Source organism: Ceratotherium simum, chromosome 29, assembly GCF_057802395.1.
Source record: "Ceratotherium simum simum isolate JZ-2026a chromosome 29, ASM5780239v1, whole genome shotgun sequence".
In the NCBI taxonomy this organism is placed as follows: Eukaryota; Metazoa; Chordata; class Mammalia; order Perissodactyla; family Rhinocerotidae; genus Ceratotherium; species Ceratotherium simum.
The window spans coordinates 9,532,981-9,560,932 of record NC_141928.1 but is presented as its reverse complement, the minus strand read 5'-3'; the positions used below and the strand labels follow the sequence as shown (position 1 = coordinate 9,560,932).

The following is a 27,952-nucleotide window of genomic DNA, read 5'->3' as shown; positions in this document are numbered from 1 at the left end:
CGGAGTTTTCATCTCTGTTTTGAGGGAGACGAAATCTGCCAAAGTCACGCGTTAAGTGACCCGATATGGCAGGTCCCCAGGCCCGCGCTTGTAACCACTGCACCACACTGCCTTCAGCTGCCCCGCCAGGAGCGGCTCGGGTGAAGGGCAGGCGCCGGGGGGCTGTGGGAGCGAGGGTCTCGGAAGGGGCAGACCGGGCCGGGGTGGGCGCAGGCCCCGGGTGACGGCGGGTCGAGGGTCCTGGCCTCGCAACCCTTCCGCTCCGGGAGCCCCGGGGCGCGCCCCGCTGCGGAGCCGCCCTCCCGCCAGCAGGGGGCGCCGAGGAGCCGGCGGGCGTGAGGCCGTGGAGCGCAGAGCCGCCGCCGCTCCCGCCCGGAGTCGAGGCCCGGGCTGCCGCTCGCCCGCTGCTCCGCGGCAAGGCCCCGGGACGCGGCAGGGAGGAAGGCGGAGCCCGGAGCTCCGGCGAGAGACCCGGCCGCAGCGCCACCACTCCCTTCTGCGACTGCCCGGAAGCGCCGGCGCAGAGGGGGCGTGGCCGGGAAGCGCTTCCGGGGGCGGGGGGCGCGGGCTGGGGCGGCAGCCGGAGCGGCGGGGACGGGCCTGGCGCCGGCGGCGGCGGAGGGGGCGCCGCGGGCGGGCAATGTGAGCGCGGCGCTCTCGGCAGGTGAGGCGCGCTGGCCGGGGGCGGCGGGCGGCAGGCGGAGCCCCTGGGGCCCGGGGCAGTCCCCGGCCGCTGTCCGGCTCCCTCTGGGCGCGGCGGGGCGGGAGTCTCCGCGCCTGGTTAGTCCGGCGGGCCGGCGGGTGGGCGGGCGGCGCGGGCTGGAGCCGCGGCCAGGCGGGGTCGGGAGGCCCCGGGCACCTGCTCGGGCCAGGCGCGCGCCCCCGAGGGGCCAAGTGCCGGGCCCCGGAGTCTGGGCGCCGCTGGCGGGGCCGAGGGTCCAGCTCGACCAGCTGCCCCGGGCTCCCCAGCCTCCGCTCGGGCGTCCCGGGATCCTCTGCTTCCGGGCCCCTCGCCCCCGGGGGCGCTCCCTCTTTGTACAGGAAGGCCGGATGGTTGAGTCCCCTGGAGAGCGGGGCCGGGCTGAAGGGTCAGCTCTGCTAGTGGCTGCAACAGAGCCCCTGCCCCACGCCACCGCCTTTCTCCAGGTAAACAGGCGGCGGCGCGTCGTGCTTGGCCCTAGATGTCTCCATGGTCACTTTCGCCCTCAGTCGGTCCTGCCGTTACGGGGGGCTGGGCTGGGGCTGGGCTGGCGCTGGCCTGGGGCTGTAAACAGTGCCCTGGGCTACGCAGCTGTGTTTAGGGCGGCACTAGTCTGAAAGTCTCAGTCTTGAGGCTTTCAGCAAGCCTCTTCCACGCTGGGCCTCAGTTTCCCCATCTGATCAGTAAGGGTTTTAGATTAGCTCTGGAAAGACCCTTCAAGCTCTACCGTTCTGTGTATGTCTGAAATTGGACGGGCTTTCTCTGGTTCAAGATATTGGGTAGTTTCACTTAAGACTTTTTGCAAATGTGGACTTTTTAGCCACTTAATACACTTGGTTTCAGACGGGCTTTAAAATTATTCCAAGCAGCGTTTCTAAACCTTACCTTAATTGTAATTCATCCCTTGCTTTTGTTCCTAGTAGTAGTCAATTACATCCCGCTGGGTTTTTGCATGCAAAATTTTTTGTGTTGTTTATATTTGCCCATTTTCTCTTTGTTCCCTCGTCCAGGCTCTCTTGGCTTCACATCTGGATTATTGCAACAGCTTCTTAGCTGGTCTCTGACTTCAGAAGTCCCCCACCCCCACTCTCCCATCCTTCCTTTATGCTAATGCCAAACTTAATATAGGAAGTCAAAAAAAGAGTTGAATGCTTGCTTGCTTATTAAATGTCAAGATGCTGTTCCGTGTGGGAGAAAGTAGTAGAAGCACACTTACAACCTCCAAAGATCTTTACACTGGGTGCTGAGACTTTACCTGTGGAAAGGTAATTGATTGATGAGACAAGGCTGTGTGCTGTAGAATTAAGAGGAAGGAGAGATGGAGGTCACTATAGGCGGAGTGGTCCAGGAAGCCTTAGTAAGGGGGCGGGGTTTGAGCTGGCTGTTAAAGGATGAGTAGGATTCAGATAGGAAAAGAGCAGTCAGGCCTGGTGAGTGATGCTGTGGAGTTAGTGAATAGACCAGTCTCCTTGTAGAGAAGGGTCATACAGGAAGGGAATAGAAGGAAAGATGGTTGGGGCTAGTTCCTGAAAGAACTTGAACACTAGGCCAAAGTTGAAACTGTTCTAAAGGCAGTGGTGAGCACCAGGAGACTAGGGGTGTTCATGATAATTTGCAGGAGGGGAAGGGAGAGGCTAGGGGCCAGGAGATCAGCTGAGAAGCGGAGGCATGTATACCACTGTTCGGAGCTGAGGAGTGTCCTCTTGCCTGCCACATAGTGTCCAGCCATTGCCCACCCTGTCTTTTCAAAGCGCTCCTTGGTTTGGCCCCCGTCATCTACCTGAACCTCACTCCCTGCTTCTCCTCCTCCCAGTCTGTCCCCTGCAGAAAGGAGTTTGTGACTGCCTCTAAGGCTTTGCCCCTGCTGTTTCCCCTGCTGAAGCACTGGCGCCCTTTTTCTTTTCCTCTGTGTAAATTCTCCATTTCACTTCCTTCAAGCCCCTGCTCAAGATATACTTCCTCCAGAGGGTGTTCCCTGACTGCCCTGCCCCCACGCCTTTGTGGCACTCAGAACTAAAGCCCAGGATTCAGCACTCCTTCCTTGGATAGTGAGCTTGTTCTTGTCGCAACTGGAGTGGGAGTTTTTTGAGGACACTGTGTCTTAATATTTCTCTTGGAGCCTTTGTGGTATCTAATACTGTAGCTGGACTTTTATAATAGGTACTCAAATACTTCCTGATTTTTGTTGGTAAACAACTTTTAAAAATTTGACCCCTCCCTTTTTTTTTAAAGGAGAATTTGTTATTAGTGACCAGCTTTCTCTGTCATGTATCACTTACGTCTAATGCTGCCATTCAAGGTGGATATTTTCAGCTTTCTTTCTTAGGGTGCAGATAACATAAAACGAATCTTTGAAACATTAAAATGTTTACTCTTGACTATGGGGGCAAAAAAGTCATGTAATTCTTCACTTGAAGGCGGTGGGGAAAGAACAGTAGCTTTGGAATCAGACAGGCCTCAGTTTGAATCCCAGCAAGGCTACTTACTGGCTATGTGAAGTTGGGCAGTTTATATGATGTCTCTGGGCCTCTATTTTCTCATCTCTGGTATGGGGATAATAAAATCCATTTCACAGGATTGCTGTGAGTTTTAAAATGAAAAAAGTATATGAAGGAGGAGCACAATTTGCAGCACCTAGTAACCACTTAATACATTTTCATCATCATCATCATCATTATTAGGTATAAATTTATCAAGTTGGAGAAATGATAGGCTGCTGAACCTCAGCGTATGTCCTGAGTTGTGGATTTCTGCATGTCTCTGGATCCTACTTCGACCTTCCACTTAAAGCACTTGTCAAAAATGTCAGTATCCTGAATCTAAAATGCCATCATTATATTTTGTTCCCATTAATTTTCCTGTTACTTTAGTTTAAGTTCTGCTTAATGTTTTTCAGACTTTTTTTTTTTTTGTAATTTTATGTATTTATTTTTCCCCCAAAGCCCCAGTAGATAGTTGTATGTCACAGTTGCACATCCTTCCAGTTGCTGTATGTGGGACGCGGCCTCAGCATGGCCGGACAAGCGGTGCGTTGGTGCGCGCCCGGGATCCGAACCCGGGCCGCCAGCAGCGGAGCGCACGCACTTAACCGCTAAGCCACGGGGCCAGCCCTCAGACTTCTTAATTGTGTCCGTTTAATGTTTTGTAGCTGACAAAGTGCTGAATTTAGCTTAGTGAAGGTCATCAACTGAATGCAGTTTGATTTCTTTTTTTTTTTTTAAAGATTTTATTTATTTATTTCCCCCCCCAAAGCCCCAGTAGATAGTTGTATGTCATAGCTGCACATCCTTCTAGTTGCTGTATGTGGAACGCGGCCACAGCATGGCCAGAGAAGCGGTGCCTCGGTGCACGCCCGGGATCCGAACCCGGGCCGCCAGTAGCGGAGCGCTCGCACTTAACCACCAAGCCACGGGGCCGGCCCTGCAGTTTGATTGCTAATGGTTATATTCTGGTTGATATTGATGGCATGGAAAACCTAATGGAAGAAAGCAATGCAAGGTGAGCTTTTCTAATCCTTTTGTCATAAGAGGCGGGACTTAATGTATTTTCCAGGTCTAGTGTCCCCTGAAGTGCTGGCAGTAAGCAGATAAGATGCTACTCCTTGACATTTTTGAGTTCTTTGCCTTAAGAAAGCTTATTTATTTTTTTTACCTGAAACAAATCTAATTCATGATTAGAATTTGAAACATCTGTTTGCCCACTTCATGGACAGAAGTAAAAAGAATGGTCATTATGCAGAGAAATGACTGCAAAATACTCAAAATACAACAGATTGTAACCCCTTAATTATCACTGTGTCATCCTTAAATGAGAATTCTCTTTCCACTCAAAGTTGATCAGTAAGAGTCCGACACAGTAAAAACCCTGCATCTCACCGGTGTGCCTGGATTAAAGTCTTGTTCTTATAGGAGATAAGAATTCTGGCTCTGGAGACTGACAAACCCAGGTTCAAATTCTGGCTCAGCCAGACATTAGTGACCTTGGGAAAGGTTCTTGGTCTCTCTGAGTTTGTTTCCTTATCTGTAGAATGGGGAGAGTTGCTGTATCTATCTCATAGCGTTGTCACGAAGATTCAGTGAGCAGGTGAAGAGCTTGCTTAGCATACAGTACACAGTAGGAGCTCAATAACTCAGTCCTAAACATTGCCGGTAAGGTGAGAGAGGCCATCCTACCCCACTAGGAAAGCTCTGAAGCTTCTGATGTTTTGCATTGACTGAAAGACAAACCCCACTGTCAAACCACACCGCACTCTCAGAATTAGTGTATCTGAGCAGACTTGGAGAATGTTAACGCCTTGGTAGGAAATGTAACAGTTTGGATAAAAATGTTCTTTCGGGCTCACATGAATTAATGCAGTAAGAACTCTAGACTTGTTTTCTTTTAAATTAGGGTGACTGCTTCATGAATATCCATCACGGAATGCCATTTTATTTATTTTTTTCTTCCCTTGGGTTTCAGTAGCACCAGAATGTTTCATGCAGCCCTGGTGTTATTCGGCTGCTGCTTTCTAAAGGATTAGATTGTAATTCATGACAGCTCCATTTTAGTTTTGATCTAGACCCAGGCAGAAGTACCTAGAAAAGTTATTTTTATATAGTTGTTACTGCTGTTACCATGCCTGTCGTCCCTAGTGCTTCCATCTGTGGTCTTTTTAATGACTTTTTGTATGAGAATGAAAGTTAGGAATCTTCAGGTCTTCAGTGCCTGGTAGAGAAAGCCTGGCTTGAGTTGTGTCTCCGGTGTCGGCAAGTGACTGAAGCCAGCAGGTGCAGATCTGGGTTTGGAATCATGAGCGGCTTGATGGACAATAATGGGTACTTCCTGGTGCCTTAAACAACTTTCGAATTTGTAACCTTGCTTTCCCTTCTTGGAAGTGTCACTGGGTATTTTCAAATGAAGGGGAGCAAATTAGAGTGTTTATGGGTTAGATGGGAATGAGCACCTTGCTAGGTTTTGCCTACTGGCTTCGGAAACGATCCTACATCTCTTGGGTCTTCAGCAGGAAAAGTGGAAAGCTGAGGGTGCAGCTATGGTGACACTTGTGGATTTCTCGCCACCAGCTTGGTTTAGGTTGTGCCAGCTGACATATGCTGAGAGCCTCCCTGTGCCAGGCGCACTGCTGGGCTCTGGGCACACAGTCCCTGCCCTCAGAGAGCTCGCCTCTGAGGGTGGGAAAGCTCGGCAGCATAGGAGGCTCAAAAAGTCAGCACATCTCGAATTGCTTAGGTTGTATACTTTTACTTTTGTTCTGCTTGTCATTATGGGGAAACGGTTACAGGGCTTTACCCAAGAATGCTGTAGAGGGAATTTCAAGGCCCATGTGGGTGACATTTAAATGTCATTTCTCATCTTTAGGTTCTGTTTAGAATGGGTCAGCAGTGTGAGAAGATGTCACTAGTCTGCGTTCTAGTTTTCATTGTTCAGTTTCCTTACGGCTTAACATAAGGCATGCTCAGAATTTTACTTCAAGACTAGTCAATGAAATGATGTGTTAAGGAGAGGGCTAGGTGCGGATGTTACTTCTTTCATGAGATACCATGATATGATACTGCTTTTACAGGAACAAACAACTTTTCTGTTCTCAGCTGTCTTTCTTCTGTTTTCTCTCCCTGAGTAACCTCATCTTACTAAATCCATCCTCAGTTAGTACAATTTTTGGTCACTCCCGAATCGGTATCTCCAGGTCTAATGTTTCTCTACAGCTCCAGCCCCATACTTCCCACTGCTTGTAGGACGACTCTCCGCAGATGCCTGGTGGGCAGCCTACACTCGGCTTGTCTGAGGCTGAACTGACTTGCCTCCCAGAGTGGACGGCATCTTCCAGGCTCCAAGTCCTGTTGAGTCCTTCTTTGGACTCCTGTTCAAATTGGCTGCCACCAGAATTCAGCGTGAGTTTCTAGTCTAGTCTTCAAGGCCCTCTGCGTTCCGACGGTGGTGCTTCTCTTTCCTGTGTCCCTCCTGTACCTGGGCCCTGGCTGCCATCCCAGACACATACATTTTCACCCCACTCTTCTCTGCTCCTGCCGTCCCTTCTGTCTGGAGTGGTCCTGTTTCATTTGAAATGCAAAGCTCTGTTCAAATATTACTTCCATCATGAAGTTTTTCTTTGTTCTATTTTGATTTTTAAAAAAATCTTTTTGGTCGAAAGTAATCAGTCTTGTCATTGCTCCTCATGGTTCTTTGTTTCTGCCTTTATAATTGTCTGCTTGATACAATAATTATCCATTTGCAGCCTATCTTTCTCTCGATTCTTTGGTTTAAAAAATTATGTATTTTTAGGTAAAATCCTACACATCTTTAGAAAAAAGAACTTTTAGTGAGAATAGTACAGCTATGTGATAAAAAATTCAAAAAGTATAAAAGTCTGTTTTTCTTCCCTCTCCCCAGTCCTTAGTCCTCATTCCCCAAAGTCACCAACATTAATAGTTTCATGCGATTCCTTCCAGAATGGGTGCAGCAGTGTCTATTTACTCTTTTAAGAAAAGTTCATGAAGGGAATCACATATATACATACATATTGTTCTGTATCTTGCTAGTTTTGGCTAAATATTAGAGCTCTTTCCATGTCAAAGCATACAGATCTCTCTATTTTTTTTAATGGCTATGTAGTGTTTTATTGTTGATTTTTTTTTTTTAAAGATTTTATTTATTTATTTTTTCCCCCAAAGCCCCAGTAGATAGTTGTGTGTCACAGCTGCACATCCTTCTAGTTGCTGTATGTGGGACGTGGCCTCAGCATGGCCGGAGAAGCAGCGCGTCGGTGTGCGCCCGGGATCCGAACCCGGGCCGCCAGCAGTGGAGCGCGCTCACTTAACCACCAAGCCACGGGGCCGGCCCCTGATTGTTTTTTTTGAACCAGTCTCCTCTTGATGGATTTTGAGGTTGTTCCCCCTCTCCTTTTTTTTTTTTTTTTTTTGCTATAGCAAATAAAAATGATCAGTGGACATCCTTGTTACATAAATCCTAACATGCTTTTGTAAGTACTGTATATTTGTAGGCTCAATTCCTAGCAGTTAATTGTGGAATAAATGGTAAATGCCTTTTACATTTTGATCGATGTTACCAGGTTATCCCTCAAGATTACACTTGCCAGCTCTCTTAAAATGTGTGCAAGTCTTGTGGGTTACCAGTGGCATCTCATTTTTTCTTTTTGTAATTCGCATGTCCTGAGTCATGAATAAAGCTCACATCTTTTCATCTGTGTTTTGGTCATTTGTTTTTTTCTTTGAACTGTTAATATCCTTTACCCCTTCCATAGGATTTTCTGTGTCAGCCCAATCTCTTTGATTTATAATACTAATTAAAGAATTTGGAAAGTAGCCCTTTGTCAAATATTCACGTCTTTTTCCTCAATATGTCATTTATCTTTCAGCTTTTGAGGGGGGGATGTGTTTTGGTCATATACTTCTATGTTGTCAGATGTATTTGTCTTTGCCTTTGTGGCATCTGGGATTTATGTCAAGCTCAGAAAAACGTTTATGTCAATATTATCAGTAAATTCATCCATGCTTTCTTTTAGTTATTATTTGGTGATAATCAAGTCTTTTAAAAATATTGTCATAAGAACATGGTGGCGTTAAATGGGAAAATAATAAGACCCTCTTTACTTCCCCTGGTGCTTTATAAGAAATCGAACATACAACAGCTTTGAAAACTGGAGGCGCTGTCTTTTCCGTTAATCGAGTGTTTTCTAAGTGAACCTGGGGTGTTATCAGATGTAAGGGCAAGACTTTTTGCCTCTTTTCCCCAACTCAGCAGGCAGAGCGGGGTGCAGGGAAGAGCACGGTATGGGTTAACTAGTATCTGTTCACCCTTCTCAGGATCAGCCCTGTCTGTTAGATTATGGTCAGCTGGTTTCCCTGTCTTTGCAAAGTGGCTTTTTTCCTCTAAAGTTCCTTCAGGTAAAATGCATTTATTCTTAGTGACCTTTGGAACCCGGATTAGGGGTATCATTCCTTTGTTGCGTTTTAGAACAGCATCTTGTCTTGACGGGTGGGTGTGGTGATAAGTTCTGTAGCTTTTTGGGGTGAGATCTTGCAAAGGTTCAAGCAGCTTTAGTTAACTAAGCCTTGTTGTCCTACGTTCTTGCATCAGGTTAGTTTTCTTTTCAGAGCATGCGTGCGTGTTTATTTCTAGGATCCCTCTCCTTTGCTTTTTACTTCAGGTCTGTGGGAGGACTATCCCAGGCTGGCTTGTGGAGTCTTTTACAGGACAGTCCCGCTCTCCCTGTGGCTGTGCCTGCAGTGCCTTGCTTTGTAAATGGCCTCCCTCCTCCGGTGGCCCGGTCTGCCTTATCGCTCCATTTTCTTCCCGAACCTGCTTGCTCTCCACTCCTCATGGTCCTGTCTTGCCCCTGGCCTGCGCTGGCCTTGCTGCTGTCCTCGGTGCCTGATCAGTCCTGGATAGCCCCTCACAGTCTGCTCTGGCTTTTCGAACACCAGTCTCAGTGCTGCTTTGAATTCTCTTGAACTTGGGCTGAACCTGTGTTTTCTTGGCAGCATCTGCTCTCTCTGACTTTCACTTCAGACACCAAAAGGACCAGTTACTTGAGCCCTAGATCAGTGGTTTCCAATTAATTGAGTCTTTAGCATATAAAGATAACTGTTTATTTAAAACAGGTAAAATCAGCCAGGGTAAGGGGCTCTGATGGTGAAAAGGGGATAAAAGCTGTGACTAGGGAAGGCATAATATGCTTCAGCTGGCAGGATACCTGGACTTTTTTTTTATCCCCCTAATTGTAGCCGTTACCTCTTCTGGTGATTTTGATCTGGAAAAGAGGGAGATTTTGATCTAGAAAAAGGGTGCTGTAGTAAATTCCTAGAGCTGAAATTCCTCGGTCACAGGGAACATGCATTTGTAATTTTCTTCACAGAGGAAGGAGTGGGAGTCCTGGGTAGCAACAGGAGGCTGTTTGCCCCCTGTCCCTGTCCCTTTCCCTGGCCACTGCCCCAGGGCAAGGATGTAACCTAGGGCAAGCTTTCTTTTCCTTTTGCCTTTTCCTCAGCTCTTCCTGCCTCCCTCTGCTGGTCCTGCTATTCCCCCAGGGCAAATTAAACAAGGATAAGGGGTTATTGTGTAGTGGGTCTAGAGAGGTGGGCAGACTTTGCGACAGTCCTGGGACAGTCTGCCTCCTGGAGCCTCAGTTTCCTCATCTCTAAAATGGAGGTAATAGTACCTACCTTCTGGGGGAGGGTCAAGAGGATCAAGTGAAATAATGCATAGAAGGCCTTTACAACCTGCCTAGCAGGTATCAAGCATTCAGTAAATGGTGGTTATTAGTGACGATGATGATGGACTTTCCCGAGTAAGGGGGGAAGGCTAAGGAGTGTGGTGGGAGATGAGAGTGATCCCCTTTTACATTTGCTGAGGCTAGTGTGGGGGTGGCTGGACATGTGGAAGTGGCTGAATGTCGGGACCGCCCACGTCAGAGGTGTTCCTTCCCAGAACCAGCTGTTGAGACCAGTGGTGGCAGGAGTCTCATCAGCTGACATAGCAGAGGCTGTGTGTGAGGGGCAGGCTGCTTCCAGGGGTGTGGAAGGATTCTCAAAGACAATGGAGGAGCAGGAAGTTTGTGTGTCCATTGGTTGAAAGAGCAGAAGAGGACTGGGAAGAACTTGAGGGGATGACAGTTTTGAACTTCCTGAGAGACCATTTCAACTAAGTCCTCTCCATGTATGTTTTTTAAAAGAAATATTTCACATTCTCGTCCAAAGTATAGTTTTTACAAACAAAAACAAAATAGGTATTGTTAAAATAAATATTAATGGTGTTGGAGAAAACTATCCAGCTTATATATGCCTTGCCTTTTAAATTAAAATAATAGCAATGTAAATGTCTAGTTTGGGGATGGTTTCTTGCTCAATATAATGTGACAGAAAGACCTGTGATTCATCTGCTGAATTAAAGAATACTGATTCTGATGTATTTAGTGAGTGGAATAATCAAATTGATTATTGTTTTTTGAAGCAGCTGCAAACTTAGTCTAAATGAAAAACTAATGTAAATTACTTCTCTGCATTATCAAAAATGAATTCCATTCCCATGTCCCTCTGATTTGGGAGGAATCTATGGTAAGCCTGTATCAAACTGCAAGACTGGGACTCTTATTCCTCATTGAATTCCCTTTGGTTTTGTGCATGCAGAAGATTGAAATTGAATGAATATTTCCTATAAATGTAGAAAAATAATTTAAATTCCCAGTCAGTATGCCATTTAGTAATTGCAATTAAATCTAATACTTGCAGCACATATGACAAAGGTTAATTTCCTTAATTTGCAAAGAGCTCTGACAATTCGATAATAAAGGCAAATATGGGCAAAGGATGTGAAAAGGCAGCTCAAAGACAAACTTAAGACAAGTCTCATTAAACTTGAGAACAGATGATCAGTCTCACTGATAATTAAATAAATGCACATCAAAACAATGAGATACTATTTTTAACCTCTCAGTTTGGCAAAAATGAGAAAGTTACCATTATTGGCAGTTATGGGGGAACAGACACTTCCGTGTGCTGTTGGTGAAAGGATAGTTGGTGCTACCTTTTGGGAGAAAATTTCACGTTATTGATCAAAATGAAAAACTAACCCAGCAGTTCCCTGCTGGCGGGAAATACTGTGGCTATTTACATTGTTTCCTGCTTTTGGGATCAATTGGGGACTAGTTAAGTATATTGTGACATAGCCATCCATGGGATACTGTGAAGTCAGAAAAGATAGTGAAGTAGATGAGTTTGTGGTGCTATGGAAAGATTTTAAGGTAAATACGTTTCTAAAAAGCAGGGTACAGAACAGTTTATGCTGATCCATGTTTACAGTTCTCTCTGAGAGAACACTGAAAAACTCTTACCAGTGATTATCTTTGGGAAGAGGAACTGGGGAGGAGTTTTGCTGTCCATTTTATATTTTTCTGTACTATAATTTGAAGTTCGACTATATGCATACATTTTATTTTAAAGATAAAATTAATTAAACATTAATCTAACTTAGGTGTAGGCCCGCTGACATTCCATGCAGAGGAGAAATGAAGACCTACAAGCAACCAGTGAGTAGCCCACGTTGGGAAACTGCTGGTACAGAGGAGTGGAGGGTCATATTTGAACTTGGTGTTTCTATAAGAGGTTCTGACTTCTTTTACCCCCGGACCACTGGATACATCAGGTCACTGAGTGTAGAACTTGTGATCCATTATGCCTTTTACTCCCTGTAGCCTGGTGATGTGCCTAGGACTTAAATTACCTGCGAATTCTGGTGTGTCAGTCGTTTAGAAGCCTCTTACTCAAGGGTGTTGCTTGCTGGCAGCTTTAGGCAGGGGTCTTTGAATGTCATTGTCGCTGCCGAAAGGAAGTGTTAATGTAAAGAAGGGGAGAGTGAGGCACACCCTTTCTCATTTTGCAGAAAAATGGAATCCCTCTCTTAGGTGTTAGTCATGGTCTTTCATTTTTCTCTTTGGTGATTTTCTTTCAAGTGTAGTTCTCTACTTTTCTTCCAAGAAGAAGATAAAAAGCCACGCAGAGGAGGAGGAAGCCTCAGGGTGAAGCTGTTTTCAATTTTAGAGACTAATTCAGAAATGCTTTCGCGGGCTGGCCCCGTGGCTTAGCGGTTGAGTGTGCGCACTCCGCTACTGGCGGCCCGGGTTCGGATCTCCGGCCATGCTGAGGCCACGTCTCACATACAGCAACTAGAAGGATGTGCAGCTATGACACACAACTATCTACTGGGGCTTTGGGGGAAAAAAAAAGGAGGAGGATTAGCAATAGATGTTAGCCCAGGGCCAGTCTTCCTCAGTAAAAAGAGGAGGATTAGCACGGGTGTTAGCTCAGGGCTGATCTTCCTCACAAAATAAATAAATAAATAAACAAACTGTTAAAGAAAAGAAAGAAAGAAAGAAATGCTTTATTGTTTTCCTTTTTCTACTGGTTTTCGCCCAGGACTCTGCACCTTTAAAAAGCCTGAACCCACCTTCCTTTTGCCTTTTAATTCCAAAAGTCACTATATACGCACCCTTGTGTCATGAAAATGCTGTATTGGACAGGTAACGTTTGACCACTTGGTAGGTCTCGGCAGTATCTGCGTTTCTACAAGGCAGTCTGGTGTAGTTATGAACATGACCTCTGGAGCCAGACTTAGTTCAGCTGTGAGCTGTAGGGCTTTTGGCAAGTCTCTTAACTTCTTTCCCTCGGTTTCTTTGTCTATAAAATGGGAACAATCATAGTATTTCCCTCATAGAGTTGATAAGAGGATCAAATTAGTTAATATATATAAGATGTTTAGCACGAGATAAGTACTGTGTAAGCTATTGTACACATTCATTGCATGTATTTCCTTCATTTAATTATTACAGCAGTTGTGTTCAGTAGTAGTACTTCCACGACCTTTTCTAGATAAGGAAATGAAAGTGAACTGACTTGTCCATAGGCCACATAGCTATTTACATGTTGATTATTATTTTTATGAGAAAATAGTAGAACCAGGATTCATATCCAAGTCTAACTTCAAAGCCCGTTGTCTCTGTTACACCATCCTTTCCCCCTAAAAAAAAATGTCTATAATAGCTAATCTTGATTACCATGTGCCAAGCAGCCACGGTGCTAAGTGCTTCCTACTTCCACGTATATTCCCTGTAGCAGCCCATTAGGCAAGGCCTATTATTACTCCCATTTTAAGGATAAGAAGACAGACTTGTAAAGGTTATAAAGTTATAAACCTTGCTCACGTTTTTATAAGTGAAAAGCAGGTATCATGTGAACCCAGATCTGACTCCAAATTCATGTTCCTATTGCTTTTATTATGATCTTTTCTTATCTTTTAAAAACTAGATGAGGTATCTTAAAATTTTTTAAATGTTGCTTGTTTTTTTTTTTTTTTTTTTTTTTAAAGATTTTATTTATTTATTTTTTCCCCCCAAAGCCCCAGTAGATAGTTGTGTGTCACAGCTGCACATCCTTCTAGTTGCTGTATGTGGGACTCGGCCTCAGCATGGCCGGAGAAGCAGTGCGCCGGTGGGAGCCCGGGATCCGAACCCGGGTCGCCAGCAGTGGAGCGCGCGCACTTAACCACCAAGCCACGGGGCCGGCCCAATGTTGCTTGTTTTTAATAAGTAATATCTTCACATAGTTTAGGAATTTTGAGAGTCTAAAAGGATTCACTGAAAGCTAACAGGCCTTCCAGCTGCCCTGTCCCCCTCCCCAGAGGCAGTCGAGGTTATTTGTTTTTGTGCATCGTTGCAGAAATACTCTGCGCATATCCATAATGTACATGTTGTACAGCGGGGTGTGTGTGTTTTCATATCGCTTGATACAAATAGTGCATGTACTGTTCTGCACCTCACCCTTTTCGGTCAGCAGTGTATCGTGATGATTGTTTTATATCAGTATGGAAAGAGCTTCCTCAATTGTAAAGTAGTCTTGAGTATGGATGTACCATAATTTATTAACCAGCCTCCTGTTGGTGGGCATTTAGTTTGTTTAGAATCTTTTGTTATTATGAATAATGCTGTAGTAAATTCCTAGAGCAAAAATTGCTCAATTGTGGGGCTGTGCATTTGTAATTTTGATGGATATTACTGAAATGCCCTCTAAAGTATTTGTACCAGTTTACACTCCACTAGCAGTGTCTGTCAAATTATTATCTGGTAAGGATTTAAAAATATTTTTTGTTTTTGTTTTTTTGTCATTCCAAGTAATAAATTTTCACTGTTAGAAGTTTGGAAAATACAGAAAATTATAAAGAAGAAAGTAAAAACATCTTTAATTTTACATTAATGTACATATTTTGTATATATCTTTATTATTTCTATAGGTATTTAATATCTGTATATACATACATACTTTTAGAATTATCCTACTTTTATTCTGTTGTTACCTGATATTTTTTAACAGCTTTATTGAGGTATAACTTACATATCATAAAATTCGCCCATCTGAATCATATAATTCAGGGATTTTTTAGTAAATCTATAAAGTTGTACAACTCTCACCATAATGCAGTTTCAGATCGTTTCCATCACCCATGGCCATTTGCGATTGGTCTGTTACCTGATTTTTTGCTGTGTCATTGAATATTCATTCAGCAGATACTGATTGAGAGTCTGCTATGTGCCAGGCAGTAATCTGGCAGATAGTTAATAAAACAGATTAAAATCTCTGCCCTCTTGGGGCTTACATTTTGTGGAGCTAACTTCGTATTCTTCCTTAACACCATTCTAATGATGACATGGTATTCAGTGTATAGGGTGTACTAGACTTTCATAATTCCCTTATTGTCGGACAGTTAGGTTGTTTCCATTGTTTTGCTATTGTAATGGAATATACTGATGGATAAATTCTTGTACCTGTATCCATGATTTTTTATGATATAGAGTGCCAAGTCAAGAGAAATGCCCATTTTAAGGCTTTTATTATATTTGCCTACCAGAAGTATATGAGAGCACCTCTGTCCCTATAATACTGCCAGCTAAGTTGTATTTTTAAGTCTTGTAAATATGAGAAGGAAGAATTGTCTCATTTTAATTTTTATTCCTTTGTTTATTAATTAAGTTGTTAAGCATTTTCTTTTTTTTTTTTTAGCATCTGTTCATATTCTGTGCCTGTTTTTCAGTGGTTATATTTGGCTTTTATTGATTGGTAAGAGTTTCATACTTCTCTGCCATATATGTTGTATTTTTCATAATTTGACTTTGTTTTTGGTAAAAGTATTTCTTGCATGTGTAAAAGTTTTTACTTCTTCTGTAGTTAAATCTCTGTTTCTTCTTCTGGTATTCGTCTCTGTGTGCTTAGAAATGCCTTCTCTGGAAGTTATTTTTGGGTATGTTGTGAAGAAGGGATCTAACTTTATTATTATTTACTCATATTATCTAAGCAGCATCTATTTCAAGAATTCTTCCTTTTTCACTTATTGGAAATGGTTCCTGAGGCCCATCTGGTCTGATTTCTACCTGCCTTGATAGCCTCCTGTGGCCTCTTCCCTGCCCCTTTCTCTCATCCCAACTGTGCCACGGTACTCCGACATTTCCTTCCTTCTCGACTCAGGCTCTCATTTCTTTGTACGTGTGATTTCTTCTGTCTGGGAAACTGGAACATTCCCTGAGGCACCCCTGCCTCCCCATGTCTGGCCCACCTTCACTCATCCTTTAGGTCTCAGTTAAAATATCATTTGTTCAAGTGGCCTTCTCTGACCGTTGCCCCATTATGAAAGATCTCATAGCTCTCATCAGAGAATGTAACAAGAGAGTTATAGCTCACGTGGATCCCTAGTGCCTGGCACATAGAAGTCACTCATTACATACTTGCTGAATAAATTACAGCCTCCTCATACGTTTTGACATGTGTATGTTTGTATTTTTCTTTCTCTAAAATTTCTTCAGTATATGTTCTTCTAGATCTGCACTGTTCAGTGTGGTAGCCACTGGTGCATGTGGCTGTTGAGCACTTGAAATGTGGTTGTTCCAAATTGTGATGTGCTGTAAGTATAAAATACACGTCAGATTTCAGAGTTAGTGTGAATGAAAGAATGTAAAATGTCTCAAGAACTTTCTAATATGATATGTTGAAATGATAATGTTTTAGATATATTGGGTTAAATAAAATGCATTAAATTTATTTTATTTTTAAACAATGTAACTGCTAGAAAACATTACACATGTGGTTTGCATTACAGTTCTATTGGACAGCAATGTTCTAGATGAATTTTAAAATCATTTTGTCAAGTTTCTAAGAAAATACTCCATTGGGCTGCATTATATTTATAAATTAATTTTGCAGAAAAGTGTCCTTCTTTATAATATCAAATCTTCCTCCCTGAAGCATGATATGTGTCTTCGTTTATACGTGTTTTTGTCCTTATTAAAGTGTTATAGTTTTCTTGTAGATCCTGTTTTTTTTAATAATCTTTTTGTGTGTGTGTGTGTGTGTGAGGAAGATCAGCCCTGAGCTAACATCTGCCAGTCCTCCTCTTTTTGATGAGGAAGACTGGCCCTGGGCTAACATCCGTGCCCATCTTCCTCCACTTCCTATGGGACGCCACCACAGCATGGCTTGACAAGCGGTGCGTCGGTGAGTGCCCGGGATCTGAACCTGCGAACCCCGGGCCGCCGCAGCAGAGCGTGTGCACTTAACCGCTACGCCACTGGGCTGGCCCCCTGGCTATTTTTTGTTTATCCTCCAGGTATTTTATAGTTTTCTGTTACTGTTATTGGTTGTAACTTGTCATTATCTTACCTAACTGGTTTTTTGTGTACAATGATTTTTGAAAACCTCTGCTTATGAGGTCCTGATTCTAACAGATGTTTTAAAGTGATTCTCGTGTTTTCTGTGTAGATAGTCATATCTGCCTTAAATAGTAATTTTGCCTCCTGTTTTCTAATGGCTAGATGGCTTAATTTTCTCTTGTCTTGTTGCTTTGGCTGGAACTTCCAGAGCAATATTAAGTAAGAGAAGTGATGGGCAGACAACCTTGTATCCTCCCAGGCCCTAACAGGAATGCCTTTACGAAAGTGTTTACCAGAGTGTGCACCAGGGAACACTAATTCTTTGGAATATTGATATGTGTACCTTGAGAGAACAGTTTCATGATTAAATGAGTTTGCAAACTGCTGAGTTAAATAGAATTCTTGTCTGTAGGACTTTTCAGGTAGGTTATTACGCTAATGTGTTTTTTAATCCCTAGGAGGTAGGGATATTGAGGCCAGCTCATGGGCTTGTGTTACACTAAATACATTTTGGGAAATGCAGATATGATGTTTCCTTTTTAAGGATGATGTTGCCATTGGTTTGCAGTAGGTACCGTTTATCATATTAAGAAAATATTGTTCTATTCCTAGTTTATTGAGTATTTTTTCTTTACTTTGAAAGGGCATTAACTTTCTAAAATGCATTTTTGGCATAGTATTGATTTGGCCATATAGTTTTCTCCTTTGACTTATTGACGTAGCAAGTTATGTTTGTATATTTCCTAACATATAGCCATCCTTACGTTTGGTCATAATGTGTTACTCTTTTAATAGGTTATATTTGCTAATGTTTCCTTTAGGATTTTAAAGTCTGGTTACTTAGGTAAAGTTGACAGTTTTTCTCTTTATGCTGTTTGTCATCTTCTGGTATCAGATTTATGCCATATGAACTGAGCTGTTTTAAATGTGTTAACATGCATCTAGAACAGTGGGAGTGGCCTGAAGATCATTTGTGCTGTGGCACTTCTGTTTCTTTTTTATTTAATTCTGCCAATTTATGTTATCCTAAAAATATGTCCATTCCGTACAGATTTCAAATTGATTTGAATCATAAATCTGGGATAAATAAGAGCACAGTATTCTTTTTTAACTAAAATGTTTTAACTCAAAATCCGATGTGATAAAAAAATTCTGATGTGGTCTAGTCACACTAACTGATTGATCCTTTCCTACAAGAGTCTTAGATTTAGTTGCACATTGTCTTGTCTTATAATTAAAAAATTTTTTCTCTGTGATTTTATGTTGTTCTGTATTAATTACTTTTTTGCTTTCTTTGGGTTTAATTCTTTGATCCTTTTCTAACCTCCTGAGTCATTTTATTGATTGATTGATTGATTGAGGAAGATCAGCCCTGAGCTAACATCCATGCGAATCCTCCTCTTTTTTTTGCTGAAGACTGGCCCTGAGCTAATATCCGTGCTGATCTTCCTTTACTTTATGTGGGATGCCGTCACAGCATGGCCTGACAAGTGGTGCATCGGTGCGCACCCAGGATCCGAACCCAGGCTGCCAGCAGCAGAGCACGCACACTTAACCGCTACACCACGGGGCCGCTGCCTCATTTTATTTATTTTTATTCTTTAATGATAAGAATTTTTAAGGTACTGACTTTCCCTGTTAAAATTTGTGTGGTGTGGTTGTTAAGTTTGGTGTGCTCCACTTCGGCAGCCTGGGTTCACGGGTTTGGATTCCGGGCCTGGACCTACACCACTCATCAAGCCATGCCGTGCTGGCGACCCACATATGGAATAGAGGAAGACTGGCACAGATGTTAGCTTGGGGCCAATCTTCCTCACCAAGAAAAAAAAAAAAATTGTTGTTGTTTCAAAACCCCTAACATTTCGTTGTGAAAAATTTCAAACATATAGAAAAGTTGAATTTTACAGTAAACACCTGTATACCACCATCTAGACTCTCCACTTGTTAACATTATATTCTGCTTTATCACATATCTGTCCATCTCTTTTTGGATGCATTCTCAAGTAAGTTGAAGACATAAGTAAACTTCACTTCTAAACCCTTCTTGCTGCAGATATGATGTGAGTTTTCTTATTTTCCAAATAGTTTTATTCCTTTTTTATTTTCTCTTTGATTCAATACTTATTCAGGAGGTGTTTAAATTTCTCTTGGTTGGGCTTTAAAAACTAAAATATGATTGTTAGGTCTAACTTTGCTGTGTTTTCGTCAGAGAGTGCAGCCTTCCACAGAGAGTGCACACTTCCGTAGTTTTGCATGATTCAGTGCTGCAGATTCTAGGCAAGGGGCGGCAGCCTGTCCTGGGTGTACCAGCACTGTGAGCACTGCTGGAGGATGATACAGTTGGGATACGTCCATCACTCGTTTTGCTCCTTCTGTCTAAAAACTCTTCACTGAAAGGGACTGAGCATTGCTCTATGAATTACCAACCCAGAAGGGTATAAAGGTGTGCAGAGCTGAAGAGGAAAAATGCACATCAAGACAACTCAAATTCTAAACCAAAAAGGGTTTAGCTCTATTCAGTGTATCTAGTGTCCTGTGTACTTGAAAAACACCAATTGGAAATATACAAATAAGGCAGAACATTCTTTAGATGAATTTACTTATTTTTTTACAAAGTACTTCAAATCCTCAAAAGTAGGTGAAACAGGGAAATATTTTTCCTAAAAGGATACCAAATTCTCAATCAGAGCTGAAATGGCCCTATTACATATAACATGTTTTAATTTTGATCAAGATGAAGATTAGGCAGTTAGGACACCAGGCTAATTGATCATCAGGTTAGTTGGCTTTAGGTGAATTAACCAAGACGTAAAAGACTGAAAATAAGAGGAAGAATGCTCAGGCAGACACTAGGAGGTACAGTGGCCGCAGTGGTGGTGGTGGTGTTGCTTTTGCAAGTTTGTTTACGTGGCTTATACTTAGTGAGGAGTCATTGGTGAATTATGAAACTGTCTCTTTCCGCAGATTACGCTTCATGTCAGTAGAAATGGACAGCAGCAGTTTTATTCAGTTTGATGTGCCCGAGTACAGCAGCACCGTTCTGAGCCAGCTAAACGAACTCCGCCTGCAAGGGAAACTATGTGACATCATTGTCCACATTCAGGGTCAGCCATTCCGAGCCCACAAAGCTGTCCTCGCTGCCAGCTCCCCGTATTTCCGGGACCATTCAGCATTAAGTACCATGAGTGGCTTGTCAATATCAGTGATTAAAAATCCCAATGTATTTGAACAGTTGCTTTCATTTTGTTACACTGGAAGAATGTCCTTGCAGCTGAAGGATGTTGTCAGTTTTCTGACTGCAGCTAGCTTTCTTCAGATGCAGTGTGTCATTGACAAGTGCACGCAGATCCTAGAGAGCATCCATTCGAAAATCAGTGTTGGAGATGTTGACTCTGTTACCGTCGGTGCTGAAGAGACTCCAGAGAGTCGTAACGGAGTTAAAGACAGCAGCTTCTTTGCCAACCCAGTGGAGATCTCCCCTCCATATTGCTCTCAGGTACGGCAGCCCACCACAAGCAGTGATCTGCGGATGGAGACAACGCCCAGCAAAGCTTTGCGTAGCCGCTTACAGGAGGAGGGGCACTCGGACCGAGGGAGCAGTGGGAGCGTTTCTGAGTACGAGATTCAGATAGAGGGGGACCACGAGCAAGGGGACCTGTTGGTGAGGGAGAGCCAGATCACCGAGGTGAAAGTGAAGATGGAGAAGTCTGACCGGCCGAGCTGTTCCGACAGCTCGTCCCTGGGAGACGATGGGTACCACACCGAGATGGTTGACGGGGAACAAGTGGTGGCAGTGAATGTGGGTTCCTATGGTTCTGTGCTCCAGCACACATATTCCTATTCCCAAGCAGCCTCACAGCCAACCAGCGTATCAGAAGCTTTTGGAAGTTTGAGTAATTCTAGCCCATCCAGATCCATGCTGAGCTGTTTCCGAGGAGGGCGTGCCCGCCAAAAGCGGGCTTTGTCTGTCCGTCTGCACAGTGATCTACAGGGCTTGGTGCAGGGTTCCGACAGCGAAGCTGTGATGAATAACCCCGGGTATGAGAGCAGTCCCCGGGAGAGGAGTGCAAGAGGTCACTGGTACCCGTACAATGAGAGATTGATCTGTATTTATTGTGGAAAGTCCTTCAACCAGAAAGGAAGCCTTGACAGGCACATGCGACTCCATATGGGAATCACCCCCTTTGTGTGCAAGTTCTGTGGAAAGAAGTACACACGGAAGGACCAACTGGAGTACCACATCCGGGGCCACACTGATGATAAACCATTCCGCTGTGAGATCTGCGGGAAGTGCTTTCCATTCCAGGGAACCCTCAACCAGCACCTGCGGAAAAACCACCCCGGCGTGGCCGAAGTCAGGAGTCGCATGGAGTCCCCTGAGAGAACAGATGTGTACGTGGAACAGAAACTAGAACATGATGCATCGGCTTCAGAGATGGCCCTAGATTCCCGGATGGAAATTCACACAGTGTCTGATGCTCCTGATTAAGCTGGTAAAGAAGTGCACCCAAACAAAGCACATTAATCAATGCATATTTGTGATTTGCTTTGTTGTAATCTTTGGTTTTCCCAACCATCTGGAAATCTCTTGGTCTCTTGGCAGTTTTTCTAAGGTTTCTGGAAGGAACACTTCATTGTGTTTATCCTTTCCACCGTCCTCCCTCCCCACCCCAAGGAGCTCAAAGCATGAAGGGCAACGTATCCAGGGAAAACACAGGCTGACAGTATTCCTCTTTGGCTGAACTCGTAATCCAAAATCTGCCAGTGATTTAGCTATGCCAACTGGTTGACCCTCCATTCTCTGCCAAGAGGCATACTCTCTCATTGTGTGCACTGGCACCAGTGCATTTCCATGAAGAGAGGCTAGGATGCCGTCAGCTGATACAAATGGGTAACTTTTTCTAATTTAAAAATACTTTTAGGGGGTAGTTAGACAATTTATATATATATATAATAAAGTGATTATTATATATATAGTATATATACATTCTCAAATTTGATTTTATTCTGGTTGAGGTGAATGTAAGAGGAATATATAATTTAATACAATGTGAACAGGGCTTTTGACTCTGTCTCGTCCCTACCTAATATGTTAGGGTTTTGCCCCTTTATTTCCCTTACAAAAGAATGTTAATAGGTTTTCATATATATTAATCATTGTGTCCAAAAGCAAGCAAAGCAAATCACAGTGTTCGTAGCTCTGCTTCATAACAAATACATAAACCAAATGCCATAAAATGTATTCAACTCTAGTTGGAAACCGTTTGGGATTTTTGTTAGTTGTCCAGTAGGTAAGCTGGATGACCCGTGGTGCTGACGTTTTTACACATTGTAGTGTTATATTAGCCAACCCCAAAGGAGCAGTGGTTTTCAATGTTCTTACTGGCCTACGAATCTACCTTCATTCCGTACTGTAGAAGCATACACACCAGGTAACTAAATCGAATCACTCTCTACCACAAGTTAGTACTCGCACTAAAGGAAAGGGATTTGTAGTTCTGTCTACAAAATTCTCCAAGCAGTGTTGTGGTTTTTTTTCTTTCTCTTTTCAAACAGCCAGTTCAGGTGCACAGCAACTTTTTCTACATGCAGTTCCCAGGGAAACTGCAGAACTTGGAATTTGTACTTTTTGTAAAGATATACTCTATGGGAATTGCAAGCAATATATCTATCTTAGTATTGTGTGTGCTAACGAGAGCCTCCGTGGCTCCCCCACTCTCAGTGTTTCCTGCTTAAAGAAACCAACAGTTAAAAAGCCCTCTAAGATACTCTGTGTTTCACCAAATCTGTGTGTGTCACCATCTTTTTGGTCACGTGGTGCTATTTTTATGTTATATATCTTTTAGGTCAGTATAGTTGTAGAAAATGTGAAATCTAATGGTAATAGTGAATTACAGTTTTTTTCCTCTCCTGAGTTTATAGCTTGAAAAGAGACCTCAAAAGCATGTGCTGGCAAACACGTTACTGTATAAAAACATACCTGAGTCCTATTTGAATAATATTTTATTAGTCCTTCAGGAGATGTCTTCAGTTCTATATTTTGTTCACCCATGTGCTTCTAGTATACAAAATGGGCTTTACAAGATTGCTTTGGTACTGTATACTCTGGCAGAGAGTCATTTTGTAAGTAATGTGGTGGTGAGTTTGTGCTGCAGGTAGGGTGTCAGCATTCCTGACCCTCTGCCTGAGAACCTGGGCTCTACAACTCACAACCAGTGCGTCTCTGCAGGAGAGCAGCACAAACCGCCTGGGAGAAAAAGCGAAATGAAAAGACCAACCTCAGAGGCTAGGAGTTAAAGAAATACAAAAATAGACGTTTGCTGGTTTTCCATGCTTTTTTGGCTCTTAAAATACCAAGAATGGTGGGGTTTGGGGTTTTTTTTTTGTTTTTTGAGGGGGGAGGGTTGAGGGAAAAAAACCCTTCAGGCCCTTGTGTGTGATGCCCCCGGGGGTAGCGGCTGTGCAGTAGCATCTCTTGAGCACACAGCTCCGTTGGCATGTGAACTGCTGCACTCCGTACACATCAGTGTTACTACGTACAGATTACGCTCGCGTCCTGCTGCTCCCGAGGAGCAACTTTGGCTGAATCGGGTATATCGTATGCCTTTTCCTGTCAAACTGCCTAAGGAAGGGGTTTACTCTCTCCCTGAAGCACTTGTTCAACTCTTGTCAAAGCCGCGTGCCTCAAGGGGAGGCTGGACCCCAAGTGTTTACCCACTTAAATATGTTCTGGGGTTTCAGGTAAATGTGATTTTTTTTTCCTTACGTGAAAAAGTTTGGTTTTGATTTTCTTTTTTTTAAAGAATTAAATGCAAAAAATTTGTGTTGTGATACCAATTAAGTTTGTGACAAACGCCCAAATCAAGGACATGAGGGGTCAGGCTCAGGGAAGGAACCTCCTTTTCCCTCAGGCTCGGGGCCTTCTGAGAGGCCTCCAGAGCGTTCTGTGATGTATGAGACGAGTTAGAAGGGGAGAGCACTGGGAGCAAGCACCTTGACTGTCCTGGTTCTTGGCACCGTCTCAGTCTTAACCTTATTTTCATGGAGTTCTTTGTCTTTGTGAATTCGTTTAACTGGTTTGAGTTTACCAAAGAGTGACTTATCCAAATTGTCTTTGACAAAAATATACATTGCTTTGATTGTACAGTTCAGGTTCAAACATTGTAATGGGACTGTTAAGGGGCAGAAAATTGATCGAGTTTTTCTCTAATAATCATGATTCCACATTTTGCAAGTTCCACTTGCTCCCATTCATGTTGCTAACACTTTACCCTTTCCACTGCTAGCAGTGTTAGGAATGAATTCTCAAGCCATAACACGGTACTGTAAGGTTCCACAGGGCTTCGAGGGAGGCAGCGCAGGCCAGCGCAGAGCTGTGCAGCCTCTCTGAGCGTGCGTCCTGTCATGCTTCTCAGTGTGCATGGCGGCAAAAGATCAACCCATTCAGATCGGGCAGCAGCAATTAATTGTGCCTTGTCACATGAGGATGTGCCAGGAGGATTAACATGACCACAGAACAGAAACATTCTCTCCCCGAAGTTCACTTCACGTCTGCACAGACGAAGTACGCTGTGTAACTCTTTAGAGCAACTCTTTTTGGAAAGCAAAGTCCCTATTTCTGTACAGGTTTAGGTTAGATGTTTCATTTATAACAAATGCAAAAATTGATTAAGATAAAAGGGATATGTGAAGAAATCTTTTACAGTAAAATATATCCTGAATTCAGAGAGGTTTGTTCATAATTGAGTCTCTTCTCGAGCTACCTTTTCAATACGTAGACAATGTGAAGACAGTGACAGCTTCCTTTTCTATAGGTGTCTAACCTGTTATTACAAACTGTGAAAACAAAGAATTTTATACTTTTCCTAATGTTTGTGGTTTTAAACAGTTATTTTCATTCTTATCAGTTCTCTACCCTCTAATTTCTACTAAAGCTGTAAATACATTTAGAAATTATATTTGTAAATACAGTATATGAAGACAAGTTCATTTTTTGATCAGTGGAAAGCCTCTAATTGGCTCTGCCTCGGCAGTTTTGTGTTTTTGTTTGTTTTTTTAACAGCAGAAAGGATACTGTCGGTTCACTGTTAAGCAGAATATACTGTAGAACTAAATTGATAATTTTCCACTTTCCAGAGCATGAGTAGATGTCTTTTCTAATGATAGCAGTTATAACCAAGTCTTTGTTTTTCCCTTAGCCCGGACCATAGGCCTGCATATTTTTGTGTGTGGTTTTGTTTTTATTTTTGTTTTTACAGCCTAGACTCTAGGAAGAATTTGCAGGAACACAAAACGAGGGCTGGGGGGAAATCATCTGTGTGAATGAGCTTTACTTTAAAGAAATTAATGTATTTTATTTTAACAACTTTTTCTATTAGTTACTGTGATTTTGTTGTTGTTGTTGTTGTTGTTGTCGTTATTGTTAAATTCTGTAATGGTTTCCTGTGAAGCCTCCACTGAAAGGGACTCAAATATGCAACACCTAAACTATTTTCCAAGGGCACATGCCCCTTGAATGGTGCTTCTAGACTGGTCAGGGTTATTTATTAAATTTTATATATGAAAGTATTGGGGAATTATGTAAATTCTTTATATGAAACTATCTAGTTCATAAATCATAGATTTCATATTACTCAGTGCAACTGAACTAAAAGTTCAGAAGAGTCATTCACATTGTTCCAAATTTGTAATGGTTGTCACGCACCGCATCCATCTTTTTCAGTAAGTGCCAGAGTGTTTCCACTGTTGCTGCCCAGTGCTTGACTTCTCGGCCCGGAAGAGAACCTGTTTTCTCTGGTTCCCCTCTGGGTCTGGCACAGACAGGGCTGTTGTCGTTCTTGGTCAAGGCCTGGAGCAAGCCTTGCAGCAGATTCAGTAAACAGACCTCTTGCTCCCCCTCAGTGACAAGTATGCTGTGAATTCAACCTTTGGACTTGCTGCCCAAGCCTTTGGTTGCTGCCCTGACTCTAGTAAGAGGTAAACTTACCTGGTTTCTTTGAGAATGACTATTTTCCTAATGTGAAAACATCTCTCTCACCACTTTTATTAGTAGGGCTAACATTTTTTTCCGTTATAAATGGTTGAGCAATTTGAATGACTTAACACAGTGTCATTATCTTGCAATATAAACTGGTAACCTCACAACTCCACACTTCATCACCATATGAAGTAAATGAAGCTAGCTAAGCGGATGCTGTATCAACTAGTAACTCGCCATTAAGGATTATTTTATAGCATGAATTTAAGACTATTTATTCAAATGATATTTTACTCTTGTATTCATTTTGTTTTAGATTTGTGACATGAATATTTCAGTGCTGCTTAATTTTGTTCTGAATTCTTGTTTCTTGCTTGTAAATGGCTTTTTTATGGTATAAATAAAGTCAATGGAAATTGCTGTTTGTAAATAAAAATGCTGCTAGAGCAACTGTGCTGTGGTCTCCCTCTGTGTTTGCTCTTCCTGGCCTCTGAGAGTTTCACTGGCTCTCACGAACATCTGCAGTGTCATAGTTTCTGTAACCACTGTTTTTGAAAGGTTAGGATTTCATAAGAAGCTCTTGTGCCACTATGGGAAGGGGAGAAAGAAGCAGGTATATTTCTGACCTTTCTTGCATGTGGTGAAGACTGGATTGTCAGGGGCCCTGGTCTGCGCCCAGGCTTCCCTAGAACGCATCCCTGGTGAATCCTTTCCTGGCTTTCCTGCAAAAGTGCCCCCTCAGCTCCCTTGAATGTGCCTTGCTCACTCCTGCCACAGAGCTTGGAGTTGCACGTGCTGTCTCCAGCTGTCTTCTCCCTCTTAGCCAGTTAACACCTCTTCAGATTGTAGCTCAGGCCTCCCGTAGGCAGGGAGCCCTTCCCTGCTGCAGCCCTTTAGGTCAGGCGCCTTTAAAACAGACCTTTATTGAACTGTGTTCCTGCCCTTCAGAGCACTTATTTCAGTTGGTAACTGTATATTGATTAGTGAGATTATTCAATTAATGTTTCTTCCTCTAGCCTGTAAGCTCCATGACAGCAGGGATCCTGGACTGTCTCCCTCACCTGTATGTCATTAGCACAGGACCTGGCACCACAGCAGGTGCACAGTAAGGATTGGATGATGAGCAAATGCGTGTATTCTGGGAGGGTGTGGCTGGGCAATGGGCGGGGATTAAATTTTGCTCCTATGCTGCTGGAGCCTACTTGCTCCTTGCTGTAAAGCAAGGTCTTGCCTTCTCCCCAGGGCTCCTTTACAGTGGGATGGGCAGGGAGATGGTGCGCAGTGTAAGAGGTCCATGTGGGAGCCAGCTTCCCTTGCTAGCTGGGGGCCTGGGGACTCCTGAGGTACTCAAGGACACGATGGAGAAAGCACATAGACTTGTGAGTCTGGAGATGTGGCTTCTAGCCATGCCTTTGCCTGACCATGATCTTAAGCAGGTCACTTGCCCTCTTTAGCCCCCATTTGTCTATAAAATGATTGAGTTGGACTCTTGTTGACTCAGCTAAGTTGTGAGGCAGTGGCTTCCGACAGAATTGTTTTTTCCTTAAGGCAGGAGAAGTAGCCCAATGTTGAGAATCAGAGGTGAGCCTCCCAGTAGGGTTGGAGGAATATCCCAAGGGGATGGGGTCCTGGAAATGGCAGCACCACCTGGAGCAGTTATGCTGAGTCAGAGCAGATGTTCTGTAGACCGTATTGAGCTGCATTGCTGGCTAAGGCCATTGGCAGTAGCTGGCTCTTTTCATTTGTCCCGATGTCATGATCTATCTGTACTTGGTTTTCTTCCAGAAATAATTCATACAATTGGCCAAGCCCACCTGGCTTCAGGCGTGTTTATGATGTCCTTTATAATGTTAGAGGACAGCTACCAAACCCCAATTGCTTGCTGGTCTTCATCTCTGTTTCCTGGACCATTTCCTTGAAAGCCCCTCAAGCCTCATTGACTCTTTATATTTAAGCATCTCATGTGATGTTTTTCTTTTGTTTCTCACAGCCAGCCCTAGCTTGCATAGCTTTTGTCAGCCAATAATGCTCAAAACTTTTCAGAACAAAATAAATGGCAGAAAGAGGCCAG

The 27,952-nt window shown here is 43.3% G+C and overlaps 2 protein-coding genes across 6 annotated transcripts in view; both read left to right on the top strand.

Annotated features, from left to right (window-relative positions):
• The first annotated feature begins 595 nt into the window (after nt 1–595).
• On the top strand, nt 596–26,331 carry ZBTB34 (zinc finger and BTB domain containing 34). 5 transcript variants are annotated; one of them, XM_087419073.1, is made up of 3 exons: nt 7,618–11,741; nt 15,265–15,321; nt 19,869–26,331. In XM_087419073.1, exon 3 carries the CDS (start codon nt 19,879–19,881, stop codon nt 21,391–21,393), a length of 1,515 nt encoding a protein of 504 aa, XP_087275199.1. In that variant the 5' UTR covers nt 7,618–11,741; nt 15,265–15,321; nt 19,869–19,878; the 3' UTR covers nt 21,394–26,331. The 5 variants fall into 5 exon arrangements, with proteins under 5 accessions (XP_087275198.1, XP_087275201.1, XP_087275199.1 ...); XM_087419072.1 differs by lacking the exons at nt 7,618–11,741; nt 15,265–15,321 and adding an exon at nt 596–664; XM_087419075.1 differs by lacking the exons at nt 7,618–11,741; nt 15,265–15,321 and adding an exon at nt 955–1,146.
• RALGPS1 (Ral GEF with PH domain and SH3 binding motif 1) overlaps nt 640–27,952 on the top strand; it is a 331,037-nt gene continuing 303,724 nt past the window's right edge. The window contains exon 1 of the mRNA XM_087419059.1: nt 640–664. The gene's annotated coding sequence lies outside the window, so the exon portion shown is untranslated. The remainder of the gene's footprint in view (nt 665–27,952) is intronic.

Excerpts from the sequence above, each read along its gene's own strand:
- ZBTB34 (XM_087419072.1), top strand. The coding sequence starts at position 19,879 with ATGTCAGTAGAAATGGACAGCAGCAGTTTTATTCAGTTTGATGTGCCC.